The 20885-nt window shown below is 46.9% G+C and overlaps 1 protein-coding gene across 1 annotated transcript in view; it reads left to right on the top strand.

The window, feature by feature from the left end:
• The window catches only part of Dpy19l3 (dpy-19 like C-mannosyltransferase 3), a 69498-nt gene that overhangs the window by 12414 nt on the left and 36199 nt on the right, over positions 1 to 20885 (top strand). The window contains exons 4-8 of the mRNA XM_021651518.2: positions 11656 to 11746; positions 14311 to 14432; positions 15964 to 16109; positions 18755 to 18878; positions 20161 to 20295. Of these exons, the coding sequence (XP_021507193.1) occupies positions 11656 to 11746; positions 14311 to 14432; positions 15964 to 16109; positions 18755 to 18878; positions 20161 to 20295 (618 nt within the window). The remainder of the gene's footprint in view (positions 1 to 11655; positions 11747 to 14310; positions 14433 to 15963; positions 16110 to 18754; positions 18879 to 20160; positions 20296 to 20885) is intronic.

The raw sequence follows: 20885 nt of genomic DNA, 5'->3' as shown, positions 1-20885 counted from the left end.
TTCTCTCCCTCCCTCCATTCCTTCCTTATAAGGCTTGTGCACGAAAAGCAAGCTCTACCACACTGCACCCAGGCTTTGTGTCCCCTGAATCTAAGAAGACTGTTGTTGCAAGCAAATCACTTCCAGGGGAGTGTTCAGTGCTGAGTGAGGGCTCTCCAGTTCAGCCTTCAGGTGAAGCTGCAGAATATAGCTAGGCCTGAGGCACAGGCATGCCCCAGAGACAAAGCCACCATGCCCTAATGGGACATAGGAATGGGCACAAGGAGCCACAAAGCAGTTTTTCCAGGTGTGCCTCTGTGACAGAGACTGTAGCTAGAGAGAATGGAAGGAGTCCTAACAGGTTGACCGTATGTGAAGGACATGGCAATTTAGTAGAACAAATTGTCAGTCACTGTTCACTAAACTAAAGAAAAAACTAAAGAAATCATTCCCAGGGTTTCACTACATTGCCTTGGCTGGCCTGGGACTCACCATGTAGACCAGGCTGACCTTGAACACAGAGTTCTCCCTGCCTCTGACTGGGCTTCCTGAGGGCTGGGATTAAAGCCATGCACCACCAGGACGGGCCGAGAAACCGCTCTTGAAGAGCAGCCTCTACTGTAGTGCAGCTTTTGCTGAGGATGTCCCTCACCTCTTCCCACCGCAGCCCTTCTGGAAGGACCTGATCAAGGAGCTTGTCAGTTATGTTCAGAATGAGTGATTATGCAGGCGGTGCCAGCAGAAGGTTGTGAAATGATACAGTAAGAGAAAGGGGGAGAAGAAACTGGGAAACTTAATAGGAAGGACTTGAAGAGTAAAACCAAATCCGTCACCAACAGCCTGGCAGAGTGGTGCAGGCCTGAAACCCCCGTACTCAGGAGGTTAAGGCAGGAGAGCAAAGTGTAAGGCCAGCCTCAACTACACAGCAAGACCCTTCCCCCAAGTAAACTATTTGCTAATTTGGAAGATAGATTCAAAGCAGAGAAACTTTTTAAAAATTTGTGAGTGTTTGCCTGCATGTCTGTATGTGCAGCACATGCATGCAGTGCCCTCAGAGGCCAGAAGAGGGCATCAGATCCTGTAGAATGGGCGTCACTGGTGGCTGTGAGCCACCGTGTGGGCACAGAGCCTCTGCAAGAGCAGCAAGTGCTTCCCCTGAGCCATCTCTCCACCCCAAGTCCATGTTTTTACAGAGAGACAGAGGAAAGGCCACAAAAGGAAAGGAAACAGGAGCCGACAGAATTTAGAAAAGGAAGAGAAAATAGGACCAAACGGGATTCCGCACCCTGCAGACAGGACTGTGCAAAGCACAGGAGGAGGAGTTGGGTAGGCTTGTAAACAGAAGCAAATGGAGTGAGATTAGTCAAGGGTTGGAGGTGAAGAGGCAGCCAGCGAGACGATAGCAAACACTCCTGTCCCAGCCAAAGAAGAGGGAAAAGGTGAAACAGAATATGTTGCCCAGAGAATTCAAGGATAAAGGGAAATGTGGGTATACAAATTGAAAGGACATAGCTGGTCCCAGGAAAAGTTAACCCAGCAAAATCATTCACAGAATGTGACACCGTAAAAACATGGAACAGTGGTGAAGCAGACCTGTGAAAGCCCAGCAATTGAGAGGAAGAGCAGAGGTTCAGGGTCATCCTGGGCTACATAATGGGTTTGAGGGCAGCCTTGGATACCTTAGATTGGGTATGTATGCATGCATACATACATACATGTATGATGTATGTATGTATGCATGTGTACACAGACATTAATCCTGAGCTACTGAGATGGCCTGGTGTGTGGCAACATAAGCCTGACAGCCTGAGTTTGACCCCTGGAATCTCTGTAAAGTGGGAGGAAAGCAGCAGCTGTACAGAGTTGTCTGCACGCAGACTGCATTATGTGCACAGGAGAATAACGAGTTATAGAGCACTCTGAGATTGTAGAGCTTAGCGTGGGGAATACAGCAAAGTATTAGAGTGATTTTATATTATAAAATATAATCTAAAATTATAAAATATAACTAGAGTAATTTTATAGCCCTCCGTTTCAGAGAACATTAAAATTGTGGGTTTTTGAAACCTTCAAACCCACTCCTAGTGACACCTCCTCCAACAAGGCCACTTGTGTTCCAGTGAGACCACACCTCCTAATCCTTCTAATCCTCTCAAATAATCCCCCTCCCTGGTGACTAAGCATTCAAATTTATGAGCTTCTGCAGGCCATTCTTACCCAAACCACCAAAGGCATTATGTAAACTCTTCTTATCCTGGGAAACGGTTTTTAAGCTCCTAAAGACATTGAGAGGAAATAGCCCAGCCTTTGGACAAATTTTAAAACAATGCAAAAGTGAGGCAGAAGCAGTCAAATAGAGGCCAGCCTGGTCTACAGAATGAGTCCCGAGCCAGCCAACGCTATATAGCTAGACTGCATCCAAAAAAAAAAAAGTTTTATGTACATATGTATGTTTCTACGTGCCTACCTACCTGTCTATATAGACTAGGCTAGAATAGAATAGAATAGAATAGAATTTATTTTTTTAAAAACTGAGAAATGCTGTCATTAGAACTCATATTGTTTACTGTAGGACCAAGGCTACATAACCCCATAGCATGCAGTATATTGGATGTTAGCAGTGCAGACTTCCATGTGTAGTAAAGTAATGATTGATCGTGTAATCTAAGACTAAATAACAATATGATAATAACATAGCACACGAAGGGGGAAGGAGAAAACGATCAGGTAATGGAGACAGCCTGATTCTCTTTTATAATTAAAAGCAGACTATATCTATAAGTAAATGTATATTTCAGACCGTTAAGTTGGCCTGGGGGTTCTCAGTCGGTGGAGTGCTCGCAGAGTGCTTACCTCCAGGATCCAATAGGCTACACGGTGGTGCCCACCTGAGCTCTCAGCACTGAGAGGAGGACGCACCAGGGAACAGAAGCTCACGAGCATCTTCAGCTGCATAGAGACTTTTAAGCCAGCCTGGGCTGTTTAAGACCCTGTCTCAAAAACAGCAACCTGATAAATCAACACATAGATCTGTGGTGTGCTAATACCTGACTGGAAGTGCAGATAGGAGAATTGAGAGACCTGGGTTCAAGACCAGCCTGGGCTCCGTAGTGAAGGTGTCTCAAAATACAAAACCCCGTGGGTGTGTTTATGAACGAAAACTACCCCAAAGCACAGAAGTACACACATGGTCCTAAGACCATTACTAATTGCAGAACGCCAGTAGAGAGTGCACAGAGAGGTAAATCAATTGTCCTGTCTTGCTGTAGTTAAGAGAGTCATCCTGTAAACCTCTCCAGCTAAGAGGGGGACACACACACACTCAGAGAGAGAGAGAGAGAGAGAGAGAGAGAGAGATACAAAGATACATTCCCAAAAGCAGGACACGAAGTACATGAATGTGAGTATATCAGATATATCCAAACTTTTTTTTTTTATTTTTTTAAACAAGGTCTCCCTACTCCTGGCTAGCCTAGAACTCATTGTAGACCAGGCTGGCCTCAAACTCACAGATATGTACTTCCACATCTGACTTCCAAACTTTTATATTTAAATTACATGTGTAGGGGTGTGTGTGTATGTGTGTATACATGCCTATACACTATGCATCAAGAGGTCAGAAGAGGGCACTGGATCCCTTGGAACTATAGTGCCAGGCAATTGTGAGCCTACTGATGTAGGTGCAGGGAACTGGACCTGGGTCTGTCACAAGAGCAGAAAGGGCTCTGGCTGCTGAGGCACCTCTCTGGCTCCCCTTTTGTTTGTTTGTTTGTTTCATGGGTAGGTTTTTCATTTGTTTTCTTTTGTTCTACAGAAAAAAAAAATAGAAAGACTTAGTAAAATAAACACTGTGGTGCCTGCCTTAGGATAATGTGACAGTTTTCTCTTTGATTTCTTCCTTCCTTTAAGTAAGAATTTGAGCCAACTAAATATAAAGCCCTTGCTACCTGTAATTTTAAAGTTTTCATTCCTTCCCGCCCCTTTTCTTGCTTTCTCTTCTCTCGTAGCCCTAAAGATTAAACCCAGGTCCTTTAACGTTATAGACAAGTGCCTAAAAGTATTTTTTTAGATAATTCTTGGAGCACAGACGGGATGAATATTGAATGTTTAGAAATTATAGATGAAACCTAGAAAGCAGAAATGTATTTCAAAGCACTATGTAGAGTTTTGTTGCTTTAAATAGTATAATATAGAATAAGAATGAGTGCCCAGAAATGAATGGAATATTCTGTCATGGAATTGGAAAGTAAATGATCCAGCAAAAGGAGAGATACAGCTAAAAAGTAGATTAATTAAATAGAGAACAGGAAAAATGTTCTGTGAAAATGAAAACCATCAGTGTGACCTCATCCACCAACACACAAATATGGAAGAAATGACGTAGAAATACAGAAACTAAAAAGCAGAAGCAAATCGTGACATCACAGATGGCATGTCTATGCAAATCTGAGGGTCTTAGAAAACAAAAATGGACTTTATTCTGGAAAAATAGTCATTGCCGAGGGTGGCCCCAGAAAACAACTTCTGTAGTTTTAATAGAGAATACTTTGCCATTCTTCACCCTAAAAATATTAGGCATTAGAGATTTTCTTTTTTATGAGAAGATTCTTCTGCACTAGGGATGGAACTAAGGGCTTGCACATTAGGTAAATTACCTGTTTTCTGAGTCACATGCCCAGCCCCTCACTGGGGGATTCTAGGCAGGTGCTGTACCACTGAGCCACACCCCAGCCTATTACTGGGGGGGGGATTCAAGGCAGGTGCTCTACTCTTGACCTATAGCTATAGCTGCCCAAACTTTTAAATTTCTATTTATTTATTTCTGTGTGAGTGTTCCATGTGCGTATGTGGTACACCCCAGAAGAGAGCATCAAATCCCATTACAGATGACTATGAGCCACCATGTGGTTCCTGGGAATTGAACCTGGGGAAGAGTAGCCAGGGCTCCTAACCACTGAGCCATCTCTCCAGCCCTCACCCAAACTCTTAAAAGAAATACTCCAATACTATTCAAACTATTGGAGAACACATTTTATGGAGCTGTCACAGTGCCAGCATCAAATGCAGTTGGTTTTTTTTTTTTGTCCTGCATAACATCTATGCAGTGGCTGAGAATACAGAACTGGCCAACACCAAACCATTGTGCCGAGGGGGAACATGTTTATGCACAAGCATATATACATCAGAGATTACAAGCCGGAACCATGAAACCCCTATCCTCATCCAGTGTATTTTAAAGGGTTGAGTGATGTCACTGGTCTCCATGTCACAGCGGGAGTGGTAACCCTGTCCAGCTGACGTCCGAGCTGGCGTCCTTGCTGCACTGACCTCCTCCTGTCTTCATCCTCTGATCATCTTTGTAAGAGAGCTTAAGAGGATGACTGACTCCATCTAGCACCTTGGACATCTTCTCCACAGCCCTGTGTTTGTGCACAAGTGACTGGGTGCATGCTGGGCTCACTGAGTGTTGGCTGCGCGGCCTCCGTAGCACTGAGCCTGCAGGCGTGTGCTACACACGGCTGTGCCTTTGGCTTCCGTGCACCAGTGCTGAGGCCTGGCACTCTGCAGTTGGCGGTTTGACCCTCACTCCCCTGGGGGCCGCTTCTGCCATGTACCTTCAGGCTGCTGTCCCAGCAATCCCTGTTCCTCCAGAAACGGTTCTCTCTGGAACCCTTTCCAATCAGGCTTGAGTGCAGAGCCCTGCTCTGAAAAGGCACCCGTGGAAATGACCAGTGATGCCAAGAGTGACCCAGTGGTAGTTGCCCAGCCTTGCCTGGACTTGGTCTGGTGCATTGCTGCCAGGATCCCGTTCTTTGGGAGTTGCGCCCAGCTGAGCACCAGGTTTCCGAAGGCTCTGTGGCTTACAATGTCTCCTTTTTGAAGGAGACCTTGGATCTCTTCTGTCCAACTGATTTCTAAGGTTTCCATGCTGGTAGCTCCCAGGCATTCCGCCGAAATCCACAACCTGTGAAGCAGCCTCTTAGTTGGCCGCTTTCTTCTGGTGTCCAGTGGGAATTTCAGAAGCAGCAGACCAAAGCCCTGGCCTGGCCTGGCCTTGAGGTTTCCTATAGCTGTAACTCAAAACATCATGTCTGACTGGTAGGCGTACATGATAGCTTCGAAGCTGCTTGCTCATTCAGACCCTATATGAACTCCCTCAGGAAATCCTGCCCCTTAGCAGATATAATGCCCAGAAGGTGACTGTCTCAAGACTGTGCCTTTTTCTGCCTGTGTCATGACAGCAACCCCTTAATGCAAGCCCGGCTTGCTCCTTTATTTTTTAAAATGAGTATAAATAGTGGCTTTTATTACGAAATTTCAAACAAGCCTGTACGTGCACTTGCCTCTGTTTACCTCCCATGACCCTCTGTTGTCTCTGTTCGCCTCCTCCTGCTTCTGCCTTCAGGAATGTGTCTCTTGAAAATCTAGACTCTGCATGTGAGAGAAAACTTGAAGTATATGGTCTGCTTTTCCCCCCAGTCCTGTCTTGTTCCCCATCTCTCTAGCCCCCTACCTCTTCCCCACAGAGCTGTCATGCCTCACGTGTGTTTCTGCCTGGATCCCACATGTGAGGGAAGGGGTATACTGTTTATCTTTCTGAGCTTACTTCACCCGGGGATCCAGTGGGATCACTCTGACCTCGACAAGTTTTGTTGTTATTGTTGTTGTTTGTTTTTTTGAGCCTTTTAAAATATAAACTTAAGGGGCTGGAGAGGTACCTCGGAGGTTAAAAGTACCTAGTGCTCTTCCAGAGGACCTGATTCCCAGCTCACAGCCATCTGTAACTCCGGCTCCTTGGGATCCAACGCCCTCTTCTGGACACTCTGAGCACCTGTACTTTGGTGGCATGTATTCACACAGGTGCACAGATATACACATAAGTAAAAATCTTTAAATATATGTATTGTGTGCGTGCGCGTGTGTAGCCAAACATGGTGGTTCATGTCTGTAATCCTAACACAAGGTGGAAGCCACAGAGATCAGTTGAGTGCCAGCCAGCCTGGGTTACTGACACCCTGTCTCAAAATAAAAATGTTAATCACCCACGCACGCTTTCCAAGCTTAATGAACTCCTAACTCCTGCACACTCCACCCGTACAAGCTCTCAGGTTCAGGCCCAGAGTGCCCTATGGGACCAGCAGAGGTGCCCTCTGTCACCTGCCTCCTGCCCCTAATACCTGCTCTTCCTGTACCTCGTCTTCACTCAGGCTGCCGTACCCTCCCAGCTGTTCCTCCTTGTACTTGGGTGTGGCTTTATATGGCAGACCCTTCACTAGCATCACTGCTCTGCAGCTTCCTCCTCCTCCTCCTCCTCATCATCATCATCATGAGACAGGGGTAAACTCTATAGACCCGTCCGGCCTGGAACTCACTATGTGAACCTGAAAGTCACAGCCTCAGCCTCCCAGGTGCTGGGGTCACCACACCCTCAGCCAGTTCTTAAAAAAAAGAAAGTTTGCTTTTTAGAGTGATATTTTCTGTGTGTGAGTGTTTGGCCTCTGTGTGTGTGTGTGCACCTGGTGACAGTGGGTCAGAGGACGGGGCAGGTCCGCTGGAACTAGACATGCCTGTGAGCTGCCGCGTGCCTGCTCCTTTGTTCTCTCTGCACTGTTCCTTCTTGTTCTGGGTCTAGCACCAGATTCTTAGACCTCTTCTGTTTCCACCTACAAAGCTAGGATCGCTCTCTTGGCTTCTTCTAGTGTTTCCTTCTTGGGCTTTTGTTTCGCCGGTGAGCCTTAAGAGTTGCAGGATTTGCAAACTCCCTTCAAAGCAAGGTGTCTCTGGAATAAACAGGGTTAATCCACCCGTGCCGGTGGCTCCCGGGCAGGGCCCGCTGGAAGCCGGGAGGGCCTGCAAGACTTAACCTTCTCCCCAACCCTGCTTGTCAGCTGTCACGTGTCACAGCTTTAATCAACTCTAGGGCAGGAATCCTTCCATCCTAACAGATGGATGGGAATTTAACCAGACAATAAACCATGTACGTGCCGTAAATATGTTTGCCAAGGGCATGGTTCCCAGTGCGGGACTCTCTGCACAGCTGTCTTCCCTTGAACTCCCCGTTTCTTGGTGAGATGATTTGTTAACTCGGAAACAGCGTTTCAGAAAGTTAACGGGTCGTTGGCTTCTCTGCTCCCAGCAGCCTAATTATCGGGGGGTGGGAGGGCATAGTTTTTATCAACAAAAGTTATCGATGGGAGGTTTTAAAAAATGAACCTGCCGTGTTTCTGAGTTGAGTGTCATTATTCTCAGAGGGCCCGATAACCTTTCGGGCTTTGCCAGCGGCTTGCTCGAATACCCTCGGGGGTTTAGATCATGAACTGTGTGCGAACAGCCCTTTTACCCCCACACACACAGTTAGTACTTAGATTGTTATCCAAGCTACTACTGAAATGTTTTTAGGGATGCAGATCTTCACAGGTACACCTCGCAAGTCTAGAGAGATGGGTCAGAGGTCAGGAGCACCTGCTACTCTTCCAGAGGACCGGAGTTTTGTTTCCAGCACCCACGTGGCAGCTCACAACTGCCTGGAGCTCTGGCTTCCAGAGCTCTCACGCCCTCTGCTGGCTCTGCGGGTTGCAGGTGAGGTGTGCGCACATGCGCACACAAATTAAAAGAAGAACACAGTCCGTCTGTCTTTCTACTTTCCGTCATCATCTTCAGTCTTTGTTCTTGCACCAAGTACTGCTCTCCCCTCAGGACATATGCAGATGCAAACGTGGAGGATTTGTCCACTCTGCATTCTGCAGAGGGTAACTTCCACCGAGGTGGATTTTCATTGGCGAGATCCACCAGAGTATAAATTGCTGTGGAACTGGGAAAGCGTCTGAGTGAAGCAGATGTTCTCCTAGCGTGGAGCAGATGTAACACTCGCGAGTGCCTGTCTAATAAAGGATAGCATTTGGTTCTCGACAGCTGCTGCCAAGATTACCAATTAATCATGTTTGAATGCGTGTTTTACTAATTAGATCCCCCTTTGGTTTTTACTGTTCTGGAGATGGTAAAGAGGGGGAAGGGCACAGAAGCTCTCCGGTTTTTACACTTTGAACAACCCCTCATCTTCATAAGATTTTTTTCCCTTCATGCCCTATAGGAAATGAAGCCCAAAGGTGTGAGCGACCGAGCTGGCTCCTGACTGGTACTCTAGGCTTGGAGTTAGGGTGCTCCGTTGATGGCACTGTGAGCCCTCAGAGGCAGCTGGAGGAAAGAGGAGTGTAATTGCACTTAATGGGTTTATTCTCCTTTTATTTTTTGCATGAACAAAAGCTAGTATTTGCTCAGTTAACATCAGTAGGCCGTCTCCATGGTTATCTGACCGAGTGGGAGTTTGAATGGTGCCAAAGCACAGGGGACCGGTTTGGTTGTATATTATCGAGAGCAGTAAATCGTGTGTTCACAAGAATTAAAGATGGCTAGGTTAGCGTAAAGATTGCCCCTCACTGCTGGGAAGACAAACAACCACCATGGAAGCTGAGAAGGGGCACGGACTCCACAGTCCCTTCCACGAAGCCGAGGTTGCTTTGGTAGTGGAGCTTCCTACTGTCCGGGGTTTTTGTTTTGCTTTGCTTTCGCACTTCCGTGCACAGGCCAGGCTAGTCTACTTCCGGGGTACCTCTGCAGCACTGTTGGCTGTTGTTTGTTTTGTTTTCAAGACAGGGTTTCTCTGTGTAGCCCTGGCTGTCCTGGAGCTCTCTCTGTAGACCAGGCTGGCCTCCAACTCAGAGATCCTGTGCTGGGAGTAATTTTGCATGTGCCACCGTGCGCAGCACCTCTAGCCCTTTTAAAACTTTTATTTTGAGATGAAGTCTCACCATGTAGCCCAGGCTGGACTTCAAACTTCGGATTCTCCTGTCTCCACCTCCTGGGTACCTGAGGCACCATGCCTAGCAGATTCCTCCTCTTCTACTTTCTCCCTTTCTCCTCCTCTCCCTCACATCCTTCTCCCTCATCTCTCTTCCTCCTCTTTCTCCCTCCTTCACTCCCTTCCTCTTTATTCCTCCTTCTGCTCTCTTCCCTCCTCTTCCTTAATGCCTGACTTCCCCAAGAAATGCTTATTTTTTACGAAAGGAAGTTCAGTATATAAGGTCTGTTCTTACATGTCCCTGGAGGAGTAAACATTACCAGCCAATAGTTTCCTGAAATCAATAGTTGGATTTTTTTTTTTACATTCTTACAAAATTTCTTTTTAGTTGCGCTTGTGTATGTGTGTGTGTTTATAAGCGCATATACACGTGTGCATGCATGTGTGTGCGTGCATTCATTCAAGCGTGTGTCTAGCACATATTTGCCAGGGCACATGTGCAGAGGTCAGAGGATGGAGCTCAGCTTGTCAGGCTTGGCAGCACACAGCTGTGTCTGCTGAGACCACTCACTGGTGTTTTTGAAGGATAAAAAATATTTAAAGGGTGGAGAAATACATTAATTTCCAGGTCTGGAGATAAATAGCCCAAGTGGTTCTTCTTTTAATAAAAATATATGGGGCTGGAGAGATGGCTCGGCCATTAAGAGCACTGTCTGCTCTTCCAGAAAATGGGTACAATTCCCAGCACCCACATGGCCGCTCACAGCTGCCTGTAACTCTAGAATCTGACACCTCACACAGACATACATGCAGGCAAAAATACAAATGCATATAAAAATAAATTATCAAAAGGGTTTAGAAAAATGAAACAAATATATTTTTAAATTTTATGTGTATGACCGTGTGCCTCATGTTAGTTGAGTATGTCATGTGCATGCAGTACCCACAGAAGCCAGAAGGAGGCATCAGACCCCTATAACTGGAGTTAACAGGTTGTGAGCTGCCGTGTAGGTGCTGGGAATTGAAACCGTGTCCTCTGTAAGAGTAGCCAGGGCTCTTAACCACTGAGTCATTTCTTTAGCCCATAAATGTCTATTACTCCTTGGAAAAAACAAAAAAACAAAAACATGGCAGGTAGAGAAGAGCAAAGATGTACTGAAATGAGGATTTTAATCAGCTTAGCAGCCGGTGTGAGAGCTTGTGCCCTCTCCCAGCTACCTGAGGTTTGGGGAACGTAGATCTATGTGGTGACGTGCATCATACCGCTTTTTACACAGGGTGATGTCAGCTCCAGGACCTGGCCTGTGGAACTCTGGAGTAAAGGAGTCTGTAATGGCATAGATTGTAGCTTTTTAAATCATTCGTACTTTAAAAAAAATGTGTATGGGGTCTCTTCACTGCTGAGCCATCTCTCCAGCCCCAGTGCTCCGAGAACTAATGTCACTTGGATCTCGTTGTGATTTTTGCGTTTCCTTGTACTTGTAATTTGAATGAAACTGGAGCTTTGAAATACCCCAAAGTGGGGGAACAAGTTCTGTCAGGTTTTAAAAGTAGTTTCTTATGGAAACACACCTGTGAAAATAGAGAGTAATGACCCAGCCCATTGCCCGCATCCTTAGCCTTCTTTTGGTCATTTTGAGGCAGGGTCTCTCCTGTAGTCTCCAGGCCAGCCCTGAGCTCATGGTACTCCTGTCTTGGCCTCCTACCACTGGGATTGCAGACACTTCCCTCAAGCCTCACTGCATCAGGATTGCTGGTCTTTGCAGAGTATCTTTTCTCTCCTACGGTCTGTAGTTCTGCATCTTGTTTCTATAGTAACAGTGGGCGTTTCAACAAAACTAGGGCAAGTAAACCCAGTAGTTCTCACTTTGTTTCAGGAAGTAGAGCGAGAAATCTCATTCAGGACGGAATGTGGACTGTACTATTCTTACTACAAGCAGATGCTGCAGGCTCCGACCCTCCGACAAGGTAACCAGAGCGGCTGCTCGGCTGGGTGCTGCTACCTCCTCTGCCAGGTTTCAGTCAAGCTCCCTCCCACCTTTGCACTGACACACTGTTATTTATTTGTTTGTGTTTGTGTTTGTGTCTGTTTATTTGTTTATTTTGTTTTGAGACAGAGTCTCTCTACATAGTTCTAGCTGTCCTGGAACTCACGGTGTAGACCAGGGTGGCCTCGATTAGAAATCCACCTGCCTCTGCCTCCTGAGAGCTGGGATGAAGGCGTGTGCCACCACAACTGGCTCATAGTTGTAAATGTATGAATGTCTTGCCTGCATATATGTCTGTGTACCATGTGTGTTCCTGGTGCCTGTGGAGCTCAAAAAGTCTTAGAGGTAGTTGTGCACTGCTGTATCAGTGCTGGGAATCGAACCTGGGTCCTCCGGAAGAGCAGCCAGTGCTCTTAACCACTGAGCCACCTCTCTATCCCCTATAGCGCCTGGTTTGATCAGACTGTAATCCCATTCAAGGAACCTGTCTTCTGGATTTTCTGAGAAGGGACCAGAGGCGAAGGAGGCAGGGGTGTCCTAAGAACCCTAAGCAGTGACATCCCCACAGCTGCCAGTATCTTCCCCACGGTCGCCATGGTTACACCTGAGATGCACTGAACGCTCTCTTACCAGCACCGCTTCTGGGTCGTGTTGGCCCTCTCTTCTGGAGAGTTTATCTTAATTTTAATACAATCCCCAACTCTGCCTTCATCATACTGGCTATTTCTGAGAAAAAAAAAATTTCAGAACCGCAAATTCTGGTTTGGCAAGACTCAGTCAGGGTCCCTGAGCCATTGGTGGGTGTGACATCGAGAGAATTTGTTTCTGTAACTCCCAGCATGTGTGCTCCTGCCACACAGCAGAAACAACTTTGAGGTCGCTCACAGGCTGATACAGGGCAGGCAGTCATATGATGAGTAGTTTTGAGGAAGATAATTCCCAAAAGTTCTTTGACAAATTTCCTATGTGTGTATAATGCGTTTTTGGTCATTTTCATCTTCTCCCACCACTCCCTACCTCTGATAAACCTTGTTTTGTTTTTTAGTTTGTTTTTAACAGGTTTTCCACCTTCTTCCATGGCTCTTTTGGTTTTGTCTCATTTTGTTTGTGACCCACTGAGTTTAGTCACGGTTGCCAGCATAACCGTTTTTGAGTGGTGTTCACTGAGGCACTGGCAGCTTAGCAGTGGTTATACCATTGACTAAAATCAATCTCCCTGCCCCAGCCAGCATTACTGCCAAGAACTTCTCAGGGGACATGGGGAGGGGCATTCTAATTGCTAATGGTCACTTCTAACTTTTTGAGAAGCCTCCAGTGGCTGCCTCAGTTCATACTCTCACCAGCAGCGGATGAAGGTTTCCCCCTTCCCTGAATCCTCTCCAGCCTTTGTTATCATTTGTTTGCCATTCTGACCAGCATGAAATGAGAGCTCCAAGTCGTTTTAATTTGCATCTCCCTGATGGTTAGTAATGTCAAATAGTTTTAAAAGATAAATCCATTCATGTTCCTCCCTTTGAGAACTGTTCAGCAGTTCATTAGCCCATTTACTGATTAGCAGTTTTAGTTCTCCGGTGTTCAGTTTTTGCAGTTTCTTTTTTTATGATTTATCTTATTTTTGCTATGTAGCCTTAGCTCTGTTTTTTTTTTGTAATGTTTATTTATCTTTATGTATATGAGTGCTCTATCTGCTTGTACATATCCATGTCAGAAGAGGCCATCAAATAACATTGTAGATGGTTGTGAGCCACCACATGGTTGCCGGGAAGTGAACTCACGACCTCTGGAAGAACAGACAGCGCTCTTAACCTCTGAGCCATCTCTCCAGCCCTTTGCAGTTTCTTACACATTCTAGATATGAAGCCCCTGTTGGAGGTGGAGCCGACAAAGATTTTCTCCCGTTCTGTAGGCTTCTGTGTCCACTCAGTAATTGTTTCCTTCGCTGTGCAGAAGCTTTTTAATTCAATGCCCTCAGTCGCATTTGTCAGTTTGAGGGGGCCCATGCTGCTGGGGTTCTATTCAGAAGTTCTTAAGTGTACCTGTATTGTGGTGGGTTTTCTTCTAGCAGGTGGGAGCATTTTAGGTGAGGCTGGTTGGTTGGTTGGTTGGTTGGTTGTTTTTTTTTGAGACAGGGTTTCTCTGTGTAGCCTTACCGGTCCCGGACCTCTTTGTAAGCCAGGCTGGCCTCAAACTCCCAGAGATCCACCGGTCTCTGCCTCTCCTAGTGCTGGGATTAAAGGTGTGCGCTACCATACCCAGCCACCCTTCCTTTCTCTAATGTGTGTTTCTGATGCTTTTGTCAAATATTAGGTTGCCTTCGAGGCGTGGGCTTATTGCTGGGTCCTCTGTTCTTTTCCGTTCTCTGCATGTGTAGTTTTTGTCTCATTGCCATGATGTCTTTGTCACTATGGCTCTATCGTTTACTTTGAGGTCAGTTCTTTTGACCACACTCCCAGCAAAGTACCAGAGTCTATGAATCATGTTCAATGAATGGAGAAGTACAATTGTAATTTTTTCACTCTTGATTCTTTTTTCAAACATCCTTAGGTTTTCATGGCTTAATCTATGACAATAAAACTGAATCCATGAGGACTATTAACCTCCTTCAACGAATGAATATTTACCAAGAAGTCTTTCTCAGCGTTTTATATAGAGTCCTCCCCATACAGGTATGTAGTCTTCTCCAGCGGTGAGTTCTTATGGTCTGGTGAAGGTGCACACTGCCATTCAGAGTGAAGGTTCCCTCCTGGTCTTCTGGTCTCAGCAGTTTGGTAGAGAATCATCCCTGTGGGCACTGAGGACTTTGGTGTGTGTGTGTGTGTGTGTGTGTGTGTATGTTAATCCTGTGTGATAACTGTTTATTTTTATAAGCAGGTGTTTCCTAGCTTGTGTCATAATACATACGCTTGCAGTCTAGAAGCTTAAGAAATAGTTTCATTTGAGAATATGTAACCATTCCTGAGTAACATGCTTTTCTATGACTTACTTGTTTGTTTCTTTTTGTTTTTGTTTTTTGAGACAGGGTTTAATTAATCTGGGTAGCCCTGCCTGTCATAGAACTGGATATGTAGAGCAGGCTGGCCTCAAACTCACGGAGATCCTCCTGCCTCTGCCCCCCAGATGCTGGAATTAAAGGGGTGAGCCACCACTGCCCCGCTCTGTGACGTGTCTTTATGATTTAAAAAATATATACATAAAATCATCAGCTCAGTGACCGCTTCTCACACGAATGAGGCAGAATTAGACAAGGTTAGGTCTTGGTTTGCCTGGAGGCTGTCCTTGTATTTTCTCTTGGTGGTTTAGAGAAGGACAGCTGCTTGCTTGTAGGTAGAAAGCAATGATGACCCAACTGCTGGGGTCAGCTGCAAACCTCTCAGCATTACCTTTCTGTGGACATATTTGATAAAGATTCCTCTTATTTTGGATTATGTATATATGTGTCTGTGTAGGGGTTTGTGTGTGTGAGTTCAGGTACATAAGAGACCAGAGGTGTAAGAGTCTTGAGGAACTGGAGTTAAAAGCCGTTGTGAGCCACTCAGCCTGGGTGCAGGAACTAAACTCAGGTCCGCTTCGAGATCCACAAGTGCTCTCAAGCACCGAGCCACTTCCCAGGCCCTTCTTTGTGATCTGGCTCCCTAGGCCTCTGTGGACATATTTTAAAAATGGCAGTGAGGAGGGTTAGGACATTTGTGATAAACTTTCATGGTTTGTGGAATGAACCAAGGGCCTGGCATGTGCTAGTTGTGGTGTTTAAGTGAACATAGCCGCCTAGGCTTGTGTGTTTGAATGTTTGATCTGCAGCTGGTGGAACTGTTTGGGAAGGGTTAGGAAGTGTGGCCTTGCTGGTGGAGGTGTGTGTTGGAGGGGGCTTTGAGAAGCCCACACCATCCCCAGTTAGCTCTTTCTCTGACTCTGCTTGAGGGTCAGATGGTTAGCTCTCAGGTGCAGCTCTAGCCATCTGCTGCCATGCTCCCGCCGGGATGACCATGAATGCACCCGCCATGATGGGAACATGGCCACCGTGATGGCCCTGACCATGCCCTGTGAAACTGAGCCCCAGGAAGCCCCTTCTTCCCTGTGCTGCTGTGGGCAGGATGTCGCTTCACAGCAGAGAGCGGTAGCTAAGACACGAGGCTCACAGGCTGCCTCTGGTGGGCGTGCCCAGCCCTGACGGACAGCCCTTATTGTTGTCTTTTGCAGAAATACCTAGAACCTGTTTATTTTTATATCTACACTCTTTTCGGGCTCCAAGCAGTCTACGTCACGGCCCTTTACACAACCAGCTGGCTCCTCAGTGGCACCTGGCTGTCAGGACTGCTGGCTGCCATCTGGTACGTCACTAACAGGTGAGTTGGGTCAGTTCACTCCTCTGACTTTTGGAGTTCCGGATGAGGATAACTGTGTTCTATGCAGAGGCTGGCTAGTGAGCCAAAACACAGCATTGCCGTGCTTCTGGGTTTGAGAGTACACTTCTTATTTAACAAGGGAGAAGGCTCCGTTCGGAAGTTTCTCCTCTAGTACCTCACAGTAGCTTTGTCCACTATGATCCCATAATCCCGCTGTCATTCCCTGTTTGCTCTGTGATCAGTATTTCCTCAGCCACACACCTCACCTCTACACAATTTAGGTATTCCCTCAATAGTAGAGGGGTCCGTACGTGTGTGTGTGTGTGTGAGAGAGTGTATATATGAGTGATTGTGGTTTGTGAGTATGCATGGTGTATGTGAGTTTTTGTGTGTGAGTGTGTGTGTGTATGTGAGTGTGTGTGTGAGTGTGTTTTTGTGTTGTTTTAGAACAAAAAATCCCAATGTTCTCTTTTAACCAGTGAAGACCCAGGAGCCAGCTGTGGTGGTGAAAACTTACTGGCTCAGAGAGGCAGGGAGAGGGCCCAGCTGACCTTCCTGCTCAGCTGACATCCCAGAAGGAAAATAGTCCTCTCTCCTTCTCCACGCTGTCACAAATGCCTTTCAGCTCAGTGCCCCTCCTCTGTGTTTATTTATGTTCACTCCCTGTAGGCTGGTGTCTTGCTCCATCTCCTGACCTAGGGTCGACTTTACTTAGCTCTTGGAGTAAAGGTGTGTGTTAGGGCTGGGCCACACCACAACTAGAAACAGCTTTTTCAGTTCACAATGAGAGTAAGTGTTTATGAGAGTATATATGTGTCTTGAGTGTGTGTGTGTGTGTGTGTGTGTGTTGTGTCGTGTCCAGGGTGTTGTGTTCATCCTGAAGGCACTCTACTACTAACCTATGACCCAAACGTTCTTTGTAACTTTTACCTTTTGCAACAGGGTCTCACTACGTTTGTAGGCTGTCTTTGAACTCACTCTGTAGCTCAAATAGGGTTTGGATTCAGATCCCCCTGCCTCTGCGTTCCTAGCTGCTCCCGTCAGAGCCATTCCCTGGCACACCCAACTTCCCCGTCCACCATGATAGGATTTGCAGCAAAACATGCTGTGCTGTATATATAAAAGTCTTTTATTATTTAGTATTATCAATATTAATATTATCCCATATTAATGTGGGAGCCTTATGGACTAACATTTTTAAAACACATTCAGGATTGTTGGAGAGGCATGGTGCCTCATGCCTTGTAATCCTAGCACTCAGAAGGCTGAGGGTCACCACAGGATGAGGGCAGCCTTAACTATCTAGCAGGTGACCGGCCAGCCTGAGCTGCATAATGATACCCTGATCATAAAAAAAAAAAAAAAAAAGACTTCTTTTACTAGTTGCTCAGCTTACAGTAGCAGCAACAGTGCTTAGTAAGAGCCTTAAAACGTTAGCATGAATTCTAACCTAGATTTTCTTCTCAATCTTATGAAAGGTATTTTTTAAATGTAGTCTTATTTATGTGTTTAAGTATGTGTTTAAGTGTTTAAGTTATGTGGTTAAGTGTTTGCATATGTGTACATGCACCATGTGTGTGCCTGGCACCTACAAAGGCCTGAGGAGGGCATCAGAGCCTCAGAACTTGAGTTAGAGTCATGAGCTGCCACGTGGGTGCTGGGACCTGAACCCGGGTCCTCTGGGGAGCAGCCAGTGCCCTTAGCCTCTGAGCCGTCTCCAGCCCTCCCGAATTTATTTTTATTGTAAGTATAGTGAGTATTTATAATGTGCTAGGCACTCCACGAAATCTTTTCTGTTAACAGCCTTACAAGGGCCCGGGTGCGGTGGTGTACCAAAGGCGGACAGGCAGATCTCTGAGTTCCAGGCCAGCCTGGTCTACATAGTACGTTCCAGGACAGCCAGGGCTACAGAGAGAGACTCAAAACAGCAACAGCCCCCAAGGTGGCCACTGTTTTAGAGGCCTGGACCTGGAGACTCAGAGGCTGCCGCCTGTGCTCGCACGCTCTGATGGGCACGGCTGCTCTTGGCAGTGAGTGTGAGCATGTGTGGCTGTCAGTCCTGATCACACAGAGGTGAAAGCTTGCCTCCTGCCTTCCGCAGGGTCACGTTCTAGTAGGGTTAGTGCCGTTGGCAAGCTTCAGAGTCAGACGAGCCCCGGGGGCCGGGAGATGGCTTGGCACCGGCTGCTCCTGCACGGGACCCGGGCTTGGTCCTCAGCACCCATGTGGCAGGTGGTGACCTCCTGTGACCCCATTTCTTGTGCGTCCAGTGCCTTCTTCAGGCCACCACTGGCAAACGAGCCTGTACATAAAATAAAAACCATCTTTTACAGAAAAAGAAAAAGGAAAAGAGAAGTTTGTCTGCAGGGCCTAGAGAGGTGCGAGGAGGAGTTCAGCGTGAGTTCAGTGTGGGCCTCCGTACCCCAGCTGCTTGCGCTGGTGCTCCCATCCCTCTTGGCGAATAAGGAGCGAGGGCGCTCTGATGCTTATGGGACAGTTGTGATGATGGTGGTGACAGTCGCTGTTGAGAACCAGTGGCCAGACCCTGTGTGTCCCGGAACTGAATGCCTGTCACCTTCCTGTTAGGATTCCTTGGAGAATTGCTGCACCAACAGTGACTTGGCTGTCTTGTTCTCCTCCCACAGGATAGACACCACGAGGGTCGAGTTCACCATCCCGCTGAGGGAGAACTGGGCTCTGCCGTTCTTTGCCATTCAGATTGCGGCAATTACCTACTTCCTGAGGCCAAATTTACAGACCCTTTCTGAAGTAAGTTTCTAGACTGCTTTAATTACTCATTTGGGTGTGAATATGTGTGAGTCTGAGAGAGAGTGTGTGTGTGAGTATGTGTGAGTGGGTAAGAATGTGTGAGAGTATGAGTGTATGAGTGTGAGTATATGAGTATTTATATATGTGACTGTATGTATGAATGTGCATTCGTATAAGAGAGAGAGTGTGTGTGTGTGTGTGTGTGTATGTGTGTGTGTCCCTGTGTGTTGGGTTTCACAGCACTCCTGTGGAGGTCAGAGGAAAACTTGGGAATCATTTCTCATCCTGCCATCTTGTGCGATCCAGGAACTGAACTGGGGTGCTAGATGACTCTGCCCACTGAGCTTTCTTGCCAGCCTAGTTTCTAGTGTAGTTTTTAATCATCTGGTTTTGTAGACAAAGCAAGATGTTGCAGTCTGCAGGGATAGCTCTCATTCCATGACCAAATATCTTCTTCTTTTAAAATATTTATTTATTTATTATTTATTCAGCATTCTGCCTCCATGTGCACCTGCAGGCCAGAAGAGGGCACCAGATCTCCCTATAGGTGGTTGGGAGCCGCCATGTGGGTGCTAGGAATTGAATCAGGACCTCTAGAAAAGCAGCCGGTGCTCTCAACCTCTGAGCCATCTCTGCAGCCCTATTACTTTTAAATTCTGTGTGCATACATGTATTTGTGTGTAGGTTATGGGCACTTGGGTCCTGGTTCCTATGGAGGACACAGAAGGGCGTCCGTCTCCTGGAGCTGCAGTTCCAGCTGTGAGCAGCCCCAGGTGGGTGTGGGAGCTGAGCTCATGTCCTCTGCAGGAACAGCCAGCTCTGCTGACTGCTGAGCCAGCTCTTCACTCCCAAGTGAAGCTTCCTTCCTCGGAGCTTTTTCCTCCTGTGCAGAGAAAATGTTTTCAAGTTAAAAATGTCCTCTTTACAGTCTCCCCTCGCCGTTGCAGAAAGCCCACACACGGTTCTGCGAAGCTGTTAGGATTTCTAAGCCATTGCTCTTGAGATGTGGTTTGGTATATTATGGCCTCTAGATCAGCACATCGGTACGTGGAGTGCGCATACCGTATGCGAATATTTATATGAGAATGTCACTGTGGGATATTTGGAGCTTAAATAAAAAATGCAAGGTTTTTCAAGCAACAGTTTATGCTTTCTCTGCTTTTATTTGGTTTATGGGGATTCGGGCCACTCTTGAGAAAACTTAGCTGCGAGCTTGTTTTACGACTGGAGACATGAATCATCCAAAGGTGTTTTTGTTTTGTTTTGTGTTTTTTTTCCACAGAGGCTGACACTCTTTGCCATTTTCGTGTCAACTTTTCTCTTTAGCCTGACATGGCAGTTTAATCAGTTCATGCTGCTGCTGCAGGCGCTGGTGCTGTTCATCCTGGACTCCTTGGACATGCTGCCAGCCGTGAAGGTGAGCACTGCGCGCCTTCCTCCTCCTGGTGGGCACCGATGGGTAGGGCGAGATGGAAACTACTACAGACTCGTGACAGTGACGAAGCTCTGTCGATCTGTGCGCCTAGGTAGCAGTCACCTGAAGCCGAGAACGGTGTGCAGCCCAGTGTGACAGTCTCAACAACTTTGTGGGGTTCCTCTACTTGCTTTTGGGGATGCTTTGCCTGCGCATCGGTTACGGATGCCACAGGTGTGCGTGCAGGACCCATGGAGACCAGACGAGGTGTGGACATCCCGTAACTGTAGTCACGGCTGGTTGTGCACCGTCATATGGGTGCTGGGACTTGAACTTGGGTCCTCTGCAAGAGTAGTTAGTGTTCCTAACTGCTGAGCCGTTTCTCCAGCCCCTCGGCACCTTTTTAAGTTAAATGGTGCCTCCGGGCACTAGAAGGATCGCTCAGCGGTGTAGAGAGCTTACTGCTCCCACAGGGTACCCAGATTCAATGCCCCGTGCTCACACAGCAGCTCATAAACAGTTACGTACCTGTCAGTCCAACTCCAGGAGATCCAGTGGCCTCTTCTGCCCTCCATGGGCAGTGCACGCAGATG

The sequence above is a fragment of the Meriones unguiculatus genome, chromosome 14 (assembly GCF_030254825.1).
Source record: "Meriones unguiculatus strain TT.TT164.6M chromosome 14, Bangor_MerUng_6.1, whole genome shotgun sequence".
Classification (NCBI taxonomy): Eukaryota; Metazoa; Chordata; class Mammalia; order Rodentia; family Muridae; genus Meriones; species Meriones unguiculatus.
This window is presented reverse-complemented; position numbering and strand designations above follow the sequence as displayed.